General features: G+C 41.4%; 1 protein-coding gene across 1 annotated transcript in view; it reads right to left on the bottom strand.

The window, feature by feature from the left end:
- LOC101853509 (polycystic kidney disease protein 1-like 2) overlaps positions 1-12282 on the bottom strand; it is a 54628-nt gene that overhangs the window by 16718 nt on the left and 25628 nt on the right. Inside the window, exons 25-32 of the mRNA XM_013081518.2 lie at positions 10707-10799; positions 9073-9222; positions 7645-7813; positions 6450-6649; positions 5817-5930; positions 2952-3191; positions 1967-2194; positions 432-611 (exon numbers count right to left, since the gene is read on the bottom strand). Of these exons, the coding sequence (XP_012936972.2) occupies positions 432-611; positions 1967-2194; positions 2952-3191; positions 5817-5930; positions 6450-6649; positions 7645-7813; positions 9073-9222; positions 10707-10799 (1374 nt within the window). The remainder of the gene's footprint in view (positions 1-431; positions 612-1966; positions 2195-2951; positions 3192-5816; positions 5931-6449; positions 6650-7644; positions 7814-9072; positions 9223-10706; positions 10800-12282) is intronic.

The following is a 12282-nucleotide window of genomic DNA, read 5'->3' as shown; positions in this document are numbered from 1 at the left end:
ACGACATATGGAGGCCAACACACTTAGAAAAAAGATTAAGAAGGCTGGTGGATATGAGAGACAGTTCATCTAGCTGGTAGTTTGTGGAAGGGGCTAAAACACCAATGGATGCCTAAATCTTTGAGAAAAGAAAATACAGACAAGCAAAACCAAAAGAGGAAGAGCTATGCAGTCTAAACTTTGCAGAAAAGGAATCCGTGCTCTGAGAAAAATGCTGGAAAGTCATAATATACTTTTACGTAGTCTGGCCCACCCATTCCTCAAGATCCTAAATGTAACAAAACACCATATAATTCACAAACACTTATGACATAATCACTTTTCTATCAGTATAAAAAGTGAGTTCAAATATGCAAATATACCCAAATCTGCATCTGTATGATAATAAATTAGAGGTACAAACACATATACATGCCTTCACTCATATGTACCTGGAAGAGTCTCCGTGTGTCGTCTCGGAGGATGTGACAGGTGCTCTTGGCCCAGGTTCCCTTAAGGAAGAGGAAGACGTTGGAGCTGGTGGAGGCTTGTGAGGAGAGGCCGGTTACAACACACACCAGGTACAAGTACTCATGGTCATCCAGGTTGTCCTCCAGGATCGTCACACCGCGCTGTCGTAGGACATGGAGCACATATAGCACTCTGGGTTATAGTGGGACACAGTATTCACTGCTTTTCTAATTTTAGAAAGTTTTGCAGCACTGGCAACAAAAATAGGTCATATAAGTGCCAAAGATTAGAAGGGCTATTAATGAGCAACATACAAAAAAAGGGTAAGAAGTTTAGTTTTAGTAAGAGTTTTACAGCACTTGCAACACAACAAGGTCATATAAGTGCCGAAGATTAGAGGTGTAACAAGAGAGTAACAAACACAAAAAAAGAAGGAGGAGAGACCAGGACGATAGATGTCTGATAAGAAAGAAGGAGCAAACCACACCAGAGCACCCGCCAACCACCCACAAGTGGTAGGAAGATAAGGACGATAGGCATTTGATAGGAAAGAAGGAGCAAACCACACCAGAGCACCCGCCAACCACCCACAAGTGGTAGGAAGATAAGGACGATAGGCATTTGATATGAAAGAAAGAGCAAACCACACCAGAGCAACCGTCAACAACCCACTCACAGTATACACATGGCACAAAGCACTGAGGAGACACAGCCCACAAAAAGCACCAGAACACACATGACATTCCCACTGTATGGGCTCACAGTCACACTTGACACACTGGGTCGAGGAAAGGCACGGTACACATCTAACACAGAGCACTCCAAGAGGTCACAGTACACACTTGATACACCTATCAAACCGTATTGTGCATGAGGGGTGGGAACAAATAGTAATTTTATTATTTCCCCTCTTTACCCACCCCGTACTCATCCTTTCAACCCCTCTTCACCCACTCTATACTCATCCCCTTTTCACCCACTCTATACTCATCCCCTTTTCACCCACTCTATACTCATCCCCTCTTCACCCACTCTGTACTCATCCCCTCTTCACCCACTCTCTACTCATCCCCTCTTCACCCATTCTATACTCCTCCTCTCTTCACCCACTCTATACTCCTCCCCTCTTCACCCACTCTCTACTCATCCTCTCTTCACCCACTCTAGCCCTCTTCACCCACATAATTCTTATCCTCTCTGCACCCACTTTATACTCGTCCACTCTTCACCCACTCTTTATTCATCCCCCGCCATCCCTCTTCACCCACTCTATACTCATCTCCTCCACCCCTCTTCACCCATTCCATACTCATCCCCTCTTCACCCACTCTATACTCATCCCCTCTTCACCCACTCTATACTCATCCCCTCCACCCCTCTTCACCCACTCTATACTCTTCTCCTCCACCCCTCTTCACCCACTCTATACTCATGCCCTCTTCACCCCTCTTCCCCCACTCTATACTTATCCCCTCCACACCTCTTCATTCTCACTGTGTTCGTCCCCTCCACCCACCCTGTACTCATCCCACTGGTCCTTCCTCCGTGCCCACAGTATCCCGGCCACGAAAGAGATCCAGATGGCCAGCACAATGGTGACCACCAGTGGGTTCTCCACCACCTCCAGGAACAGACCAATATCCAGCGGACTCATCAGGTTAGGCATGACCAGAACACTGCCTGTGTAGGAGGCCGCTACCAGGCAACGGCAATGTAGGGTGTTCAGGTTGGAGAACTTGCTCACCTGGCATAGAGGGGGGGGGGGGGAGGAAGATGGAAAAAAGAATAAACAGATGGGACGAGAACAGACAGATACTGAGAAGGAAAGAATTTAGACAAGAAAGAATTGATGGATGCCACTATCAGAGGGAGAATTTTTAAAAGCTAGGAGGAGAATAGACAGATGTCAAGAGATATAGACACGTTGGAATGAGAATAGACCAGACTGGAGAAGTGAAGAATAGACAGATGGGAAAGGGACAGGTCGCAAATAGGATAGATGGGACTGAGACTGAGAGTAGACAGATAGGAGGGGGTTAGATGAATGGGAAGAGGGTGAAAGATGAAATATGACAGAGAGACAGGTGAAGGACAGATAGATAGGAGGAGAGATAGAAGGATGACAGGTAGGACAAATGGGAGTATGAGAACAGGGTAAAATTGGAAGGGGGGGGGGTGACAGATGGAAAATAGACAGAAGGAAAAAAGGACAAACAAATAGAAGAGAGATGAATAGATGCGAGGAAGAACAAATAGACATAAGAAATGACAGGTAAGGGGATAGACAGTCTGGAAGCAGATGGACTGATGGAAGGTATAGGATTGATAAACATTAAGGGAATAAATAGATGATGGAAGAATAGACAGATGTGAAAAAAGAAAGACAACAAAGACTAATGGGGGGGGGGGGGGGGGGCACTGGAGGAAAAGATAGAGAAACATGAAAATAGAAAGATCAGACAGACAAACAAGTAGACTTGATGAATTGAGCAATGTCTGACCGCACAGTCCTTGGAGAGATAACGCTCCTGTTCTTTGCTGAAGTGGACACAGGAGACCCTGTAGGGCGTGACCTGCACGCTCACGTTGTAAAGCTCAACGCCAGCGTCCGCGCGACTGCTCCGCAGCAGACCACGGTTCCCATCTGCTGTCACTAGGGTCAGAGCGTTCAAGTTGACCTCTTGTTGTGTCTGTACAGTCAGCTTCACACGGTAGTAGTGTGTTTCATGTTTCACTTGGAGCTGGGGGGTGGGAGGCACAACATGTTGAATACAACAAGCGTGTAACACGCAACACATTGGTATCACACAATGCAACAGCAGAATACAACGCATGAGGGACACACAGTACTAAATCAACAAACTATGCTACATGCTGGATGCATCATACAGGCGACATACTACACAAAAGACCTGCAAAGACAACATAAATATGACACCACACACACTTTATTTGTTATTTTTAAGTTTAAGTAAGAGTTTTACTGCACTCACAACACAGTAAGGTCATAATAAGAGTGCTGAAGATTAGAGGTGTTACAAGGGAGCAATAAACACTAAAAAGGAAAAGAGATCATGTCAATAGATGTTTGATACGAAAGAAGGAGCAAACCACACCAGGGCACCCACCAACCACTTACACCACACACACTGAACACAGCATTTAGAGTGACCCAGATACATTCTACAAAGCATGCTGTGACCCCAGTACAACTCACTGAATACAGTGTTATGCTAATGCTATACACAACATAGAACAGTTTGTTTGTTGTAGTAAGGTTTTACGGCGCTTGCAAATTGCATAAGGTCATATGAGCCCCAAGGGGTGGATGTCAACAGAGAAGTCTAAACGAGGAATCAGGCTTACTCTGCTCACCTCTCTGGCTTCAACAGCACAAAGTCTGTTTCGCGACTATCAAGGCACCCCAGAAATAGCAGTTCACAAGAGAGTGACAAACATACAAAAGAAGTAGAGGAAAAATGACAATAGTAGGGATGAGGAAAGAAAAAGCAGAAGTTCCACCTATGTTGTTCTGGCAGTGTGAGCATGACATTGATAAATCAGCCCATTTACAATTCTACTGTGCATAAGAACATGTTAATATCTCCCCTTTGGGAATGGCCTAAAGACAACTTCAGTCAGTAGCACTGCCCTGGTTGGGGGGTGGGATAGATCAGTTCAGTATGAATGATGTACCACACACAACACACGGGAGCAGTATTACTATTACAACTGCTACCATTACTGTTATTACTAATAATAGTAATAACAGCAATAGGGCACCCATCTAGGCACTATGCATTGATGGCTACAAGAAACATGCTGTACAAAGATACAACCCCAAACACATCTCTCTCTCTCTCTCTTTCTCTGTCTGTCTCTCTCTCACACACACACACACACACACACACACACACACACACACACACACACACACACAAACGTATGCATCTACAAGCACACTCTCTACATAGCAAACACACACAAACATACAAAAACACATATCTGCAAAATAAGTGCAAACAGGGATTAGACATGTACTTACAAGAGTGATCCGGTACCAAGAGACAATTTAAACAAAACTAGATTTGTATCTCGGAGTTTTCAGTGAAGATTTAAATACTGACAAAGCTTGAGCCACCTATTTCAAAGAATTAAATTGTAACGAGAATACACTCTTCATAACATGAACATGTTGTATAGGTTTTTTTGTTTTTTTAATAGTAGAGGGTTTTACGGCGCTCGCAACTGCATAAAGTCATATGAGCGCCAAGGGGTGGGCGTCAACAGAGAAGTCTTTACAGGGAATCAGACTTATTCTGCTAACCTCTCTAGCTTCAACAGCACAAGGTCTGCTTCGACTATCAAGGCACCCCAGATATAGCAGGTCACAACAGAGTGACAAACATACAAAAGAAGTAGAGGAAAAATAATAATAATAATAATAATAATAATAATAATTGCATTTATATAGCGCATATCCATGCTCAAGAGCTTGCTCTACGCGCTTTACAACTATTATTACCCCAGCAGACCCTCTGAGAACACTCAGAAACATTCTCAGCTTCCGTGGAAGCATACAGTGCAAGCTGCGGATTTCACGTGCTCAAACACTATCAAACTGACAAGATCTTTCACTGTCTATAGCTGGGTACCCATTTCCACCTGGGTGAAGTGAGGAAAATTTGTGCAAAGTGCCTTTCCCAAGGACACAACGTCGGGTCCCTGACAGGATTCGAACCCACGACCTTACGGTTGCGAGTCCAAGAGCCTAACCACTAGGCCACCGACGCCAAAAATGACAATAGTAAGGATAAGGAAAGAAAAAGCAGCAGTTCCCTGTTGTAGATCAGGTACAGTTATAAGCGTGACATGAATCAGCCCATTTACAATTCTACTGTGCTTGAACGAGAAATGTCCTCCCTTTGGGAATGGTCTAAAGACACTACAGTCAGTGGCACTACCCCGGGGGGTTGTATAGGTTTGATGAACCAAAATTAGGAATACTCTTTAAGACATTAGCACAACAAACACATAATGCACACCGCACAAAACATTAATAACAATAATAATAATAATAATAATAATAATAAAAATAATTGCAGTTATATAGCTCATACCTTCGGTCTACCACATGTGCTATGTACTTAAAACTACTATGGGGACATTCTCATAGCAAACACCTCACACGACTGTTGAGTGACAAAACGTACACAATACATAATACAAAACTGACACACAGTATACCCTTGTCGAACACAACACACATGTGGAGCACACACGTGGCCACATACATAAGATCACACAGACAGAGAAGTCAACGTCCACAGCACCCATAAGTACACACATTGACACACAAGACTAACTTCTCTAAGCTGTGGTAGAAACAGCAGGTCCTTGTCCCTCTTCAACATCCCCGCGGGGGTCCGTAGGTATTCGTCCTCAGGGTAGGGGATCTCCAGCATCTCTTCCTCTGACAACTGCCACGGCAACACACAGACCAGGGGGAACAGCATAATAATAGCCCATTACATAATACACCCTGCATTTTACATTTCTGAAACCAGAGTATCATCTCACCACAGAACACAGCTGACATCACATAACACACCTGACATCAAAACATCTCATCATCTTACGCACCTGATATTAAAACACCACCTGATCATCCTACATATCTGACATCAAAATATCATCTCATCATCTTACACACTTGATGTTTAGTTTTAGTAGAGGTTTTACAGCGCTCGCAACTGCATAAGGTCATATGAGTACCAGAAGATTAGAGGTGTTACAAGAGAGTAACAAACATAAAAAAGAAAGGGAGACAAGGACGATAGATGTTTGATAGGAAAGAAGAAGCAAACCACACCAGAGCACCTGTCAACCACCCACACACACCTGATGTCAAAATAATACCTCATCACATAACACATTTGACATCACAAACAAAAAAAACCAATCTCTCAAGCAAAATGTTTGTCTGCATGAACACATACATGATCGAAGCTGCTGATCTTCCCTGTGTAACGTATCTTCACTTTGAGACGGAGGCCGTTGGGAGAAGTAACCCGGAGTATGGTGGCCTCCGTTGTACTGGCTTTGACTGACATGAACACACAGCTGGAGCGCAGCACAGTCTTCTCTGACACATCAACGTCAATCAGAGGGTGGTACTCCACTGTCTCTGCACTGGAATCTGTGCCATACACAATAGTAATAAAAATGAACGAAGATGCACAATTTGCAGTATGACACCCAATCTTGTGTCATACCTACCAACAGTCAATCCACACACGTGCCTATGAGCAAACACATACACAATACTTGCATTAGGATGGAAAACAGCAACTTTTTAGCTAGTGCTGGGATACACAATGTAATGCAACCTATCTGTGCCAAATGTTCATAGGAGAAATGGAACAAGGTTGCAAAAGCTGTAATGACTCATTTCAGCCCAGCTCTTTAACTAGTTTATGATTTGTTTGCTAGATTAACTTTTTCCCCCCCAAAAATCAAGATGCTTGTCATATTATTACAAAGTTTTTCCAGAGGACTTGTATCCACCACAAAGGTATAGCATAAAAATAAACTAACACAAAGTAGTAAAGGAACAAAAGATGATACATTAAAACAATATAAAACCTATTTTTGTATTTTTATGTTTATATAATAATACATATTATATGTGTGTGAGGCGTGCTGACAAAATGAGTTACTTCTTGCAATCCACAAATGGAGATACTGGCCAAAAATCAACACTTGGGTCAAATTTGCAGACTTTCTATTGATGTCACATTCTTTAAGTATAACATGTCCTTTATTATTTCATTCTTATAAATTGTAAAAACTTCACCTATAAGCGTGATGTATCTATTTCCATTGGGCTCGAATCTGAGCAGTAACTCATTTTGTCGGCACGCTTCACACACACATATGTGTGTGTGCATGTGTGTGTGTGTGTGTGGGTATGGCCATGTAGCTGTTTGTCTGTGTCTGTGTTGCAATGCCTGTGCTTTTGCCTCACATTCAAAAGATGAAGTTCCAAATACCATACAAAGAAGATACTTCAAAAGGTAAATAAATCTTTCAGATAGGATGTGAAAAGCAGGGTAAGACATCTATACTGATATAAATTGCATTAATGCCAGCACAAGACATTTGCGGCAATCAGACATACTCGTACAAGACTACCTTTGTACCGAATGAAGACATCAGCCGGTCTGCTGAACCTCCACTCCCGTGGAACCCGTCCCTTCTTGTACTTGTCTCGTTGTCTCACAAAGTCTACTGAAACCACTGGCATCTCTCCATGCATGTCCCGTGATGCCCAAGCGTACGGGTCTTTGTGATATGCCTTGAACTGGAATGTCGGAGAAGAGGAAGAAAGGTTAGTACCTTGGACAAGTTTACAGTTCACAGCAATACATCCCACTAAGTCCTCAGTCCTCAGTCAAATTAACAACTCAAATAATACATCTCAACTGTACTCAAACTCACAGCAAAAACATCTCACCTCATCCAGAATCAAACTCTCAGTTTGAACATTTAAACAGTCTATGGATGAGTTGATGTCATCGGAGGAGTGAGCAAAAAAATCAATCGTCTGAAGAGTTCAACTTAAGGGGAGACGTACATTCCCGGAAAAATTTTCTAAACGAATTACTTTTATTCACTTTCATGTAATTGTGCAAGAAGTTCATAGGTAAATAGTATGTAGTAAGGGTGAATTTGTTGATTTTTTCTGAAAAAATGGGTCTCTGTGGCAGCCATCTAGGATTTTCAAACCAGTTTCTTAGTGCAGAAAAATTTCATAGTGAATATTGAAACATCAGCCTGAAATTTGGCTCACAAGTACAAATCTATATGGACTGGGGATCTATGTGAGGATTTTGACCTATCTTTAAAAATAAAAAAGTGAGTCCAAAGTCAATGGACCCCCGAGAGTCATTTGACGAAATTCCGGGGTACATATTACAAAAAATTTGAATATTTCCACAAGTTACCAATATTCCCCAATTCTCTCACATGGATCCCCAGAATAGATCTTAAAGCATCTATACGCCAAACTTGAAGCTTCTAGCTTTAGCAGTTTTTGAAAACTCCTTGCACCAAGAAGGTCACCTATGTCAAAAAGTAGATTTTGAGAAAAACAGAAAAACAGGGATTTTTTAACGGATTTTTATTGCAATTAGCACTTTTCAAACACTCTTTTGGGTCATTTAGGGTGTATTCTCAACAGTTTCGTCATTGTGACCCTATAGAAAAAGTGTCAAATGATGCTTTTCCGCAAAAAACAAAAGATGGATAGTTTGAAAAGTTTGTCTGGGATCGTCGACCCGGGTCTTCCCTTAACCATTGGGATCTGTAAAGAAATAAAGATGCTGGGACCCGAGAAAAAGATCAACTAAACCGAAAATCAACTCAAGCGAGTTCAACACAAGTGGAGTCGACTGTATATCGCCCAACTCAAAGCAAATCATCTCATCCACCCACTGCATTTTCCCCAATTCCGTCACTGCCTTCCACACTCCTCCTTCCTTTTCCCCTCCCCTCTCCAGCCTCTATCCTCCAACAGCAGCCATCCACCCCCCTACAACAGCAACAATAACATCAACAGACCTCACTCTCCACCCCCTCGTTCTCCAGGATCCCCATGTCAGAGGTGGGAAGATAGAAGCGGATGTTGCCGTCTGTGGAAGCCAGTTCAAATTTTGCGTTTCGGCTCACATTTTGCCACTCCACGCCAAGCTCCACATTCTTGGTGGACAACTGATGGGAAGGGGGTGGGGGTAGTGATGTCAATAAAGACACAATCTATAACAGCCTAACCATATAAAGCAAAAACACATCTGAATCTCTCAAGGAGAATAGTTGTGACTTAGCTTGAGAGGTGTGACCTGAGGCCTGGCGAAAATTAATTTTAGTTGTAAGGTAAAGGGGGGAAAAGTTGATATGATATCGTAGATAATTTAAAGAAATATGACAGACAAGAGAATTCAGACAAACTGGTATGTAATGTGACAGAAGGGAACAGACAATCTAGTGTGTGATGTGTTGAGGGGGTGTTATATATAGGGGTATAGACAACTAGTACATGATGTGATATATAGGGGTTTAGAAAACTAGTACATGATGTGATATATAGGGGTATAGACAACTAGTACATGATACATGATATATAGGGGTATAGACAACTAGTACATGATACATGATATATAGGGGTATAGACAACTAGTATATGATGTGATATATAGGGGTATAGACAACTAGTACATGATACATGATATATAGGGGTATAGACAACTAGTACATGATGTGATATATAGGGGTATAGACAACTAGTACATGATGTGATATATAGGGGTATAGACAACTAGTACATGATGTGATATATAGGGGTATAGACAACTAGTACATGATGTGAAATATAGGGGTATAGACAACTAGTACATGATGTGATATATAGGGGTATAGACAACTAGTACATGATGTGATATATAGGGGTATAGACAACTAGTACATGATGTGAAATATAGGGGTAGAACATTAGTAATCAAAATACACGAAGATGCACAACTAGAACATAGTATGATATAGGGTAATAGAAAAACTAGAACATGGTGTGATATAGGGGTATAGACAAACTAGTGCATAGTGCAATAAAGGGATACAGACAAACAAGTGAAAGTGCATAGTGTGATATAGGGATATAGACAAACTAGTTCAAAATGTGATATAGGATTATAGACAAACTAGAACATGGTGTGATATAGGGGTATAGACAAATTAGAACATGGTGTGATATAGGGGTATAGACAAATTAGAACATGGTGTGATATAGGGGTATAGACAAATTAGAACATGGTGTGATATAGGGGTATAGACAAATTAGAACATGGTGTGATAGAGGGGTATAGACAAATTAGAACATGGTGTGATATAGGGGTATAGACAAATTAGAACATGGTGTGATATAGGGGTATAGACAAATTAGAACATGGTGTGATATAGGGGTATAGACAAATTAGAACATGGTGTCATATAGGGAAATAGACAAACTAGAACATGGTAAAATATAGGGGTAGAGACAAACTAGAACATATTGTGATTTAGGGGAATAGACAAACTAGTGTAGGGATATAGACAGACTAGTGTGTGGTGTTATACAGAGATATATAGACAAACTATAATAGGATGCAACCGCCAGACAAGTATTAGTCCCACCACCAAGTGTCCAACTGTTCTTGAATTACCCATATAGGGACATTGGCCTCAGTCAGTGAGGTTGTCAAAGTCTCCGCTACTTGCGAGATTGAGTTAATTGCCTTGAAACTGTGCTCCTTGTTCTGTACACAAAGGGGAAAAAACATGTAAACAATATTACTTGACAATTCTGCGGTTTCAGGGACACTTGAATAGACATAAGTGCCTTGAACATCTAGCACACACTGATAAAATTGAAGGCAAACGAGGCAGGGGTAGACCCAAACCAACTTACTTGGAGAGCCTAAACAGATGAGCGATGGAGAAAGATCGCGATAATATAGCTTTTCAAGATTTAGTTTTAGTTTTAGTAAGAGTTTTACAGCACTTGCAACACAATACGGTTATATAAGTGCCGAAGATTAGAGGTGTTACAAGAGAGTAACAAACACAAAAAAGAAGGAGAGACAGAAACGATAGATTTTTAAATAGAAAATTAGGAGCAAACAACACCAGAGCACCCCCAACCACCCACCATATTTAAGAGCATCCAAGCAAAGGAAATAATGGTGAACTGTGATTGCCAAAGACTGTTGCACATCTGGCACTTGATGATGATTTTGTTCAAGATAAACAAAGGCAAGCACATTAACAAGATAATTATCATTCCAGACAGAGAATCACAAACCTTAGCTACTTGTCAGAAGGGATTTGGACAATCATTGACAGAGCAAAATTCGCACCCGACTAACTGAACCCTGACTTTATGTCTAAGTTACTTTTAGATAATGTCAAAAATTCAATATCAGTGAATAACTAAAGACAGCGGACTCAGAATTGGCAGCTGGTCAAAACATTTTACACTAATCAAAACTGATGGGCTTTTGTAATGGAGATCAAGGACAGGTGCCGGTCATTACTCGAAAGATGACAAAGTTCTAGACGAAAGATCGTTTGCCCATCTTGCTCCATCAGTTTGGAACTCTCTTCCACAAACCTTGAGACATACAACATCTGAGTCTAAATTTTAAAAATCTTTAAAGACACATTTAATGACATCATTTTTATGTCAGTAGATTCATGTTCAGTACAATGTTATGTAAATGACTATGTATCCATTTATGTGCTTTGCAAATTGCATTGTGTATATTATTTTATTAGGTGTATGTGCTCATTTCGCAACGATGTGCAAGCGTGGGTGTGTGATAAGCAAGTAGATGTGTGTGTGTGCGTGTGTTTGGAGTGCATGTATGTACACATGTGTGCGTGTAATGTGTGTGTTGGTGTATGTATGTGTGTGTGTGTTAGTGTGTGTGTGCATGAGTGTGTGTGTGTATGTGTGTGTGTCGCGTGTGTGAATATTGTTCGTACATGCATTTATGTATAAAGCGCCTAGAGCTGTGTTTACATGGGAGTGGGTGCATTAGAAATGATCTTCATTATTATGATTATTTTATTAAACAACAGCTTCTCTTGATCAAATTATAGGGCCATTGCAATCCAGGAGGTGATGGTGCATTTGGCTAACTATAGAAGTTGACGACACCAAAATTGTCCCAGAGTAATCAACCAGAGTAATCCAGATCACCAACATCTCCTCGCTCACAGTAATGCATTTCATCTAGC

The sequence above is a fragment of the Aplysia californica genome, unplaced genomic scaffold (assembly GCF_000002075.1).
Source record: "Aplysia californica isolate F4 #8 unplaced genomic scaffold, AplCal3.0 scaffold00007, whole genome shotgun sequence".
In the NCBI taxonomy this organism is placed as follows: domain Eukaryota; kingdom Metazoa; phylum Mollusca; class Gastropoda; order Aplysiida; family Aplysiidae; genus Aplysia; species Aplysia californica.
This window is presented reverse-complemented; position numbering and strand designations above follow the sequence as displayed.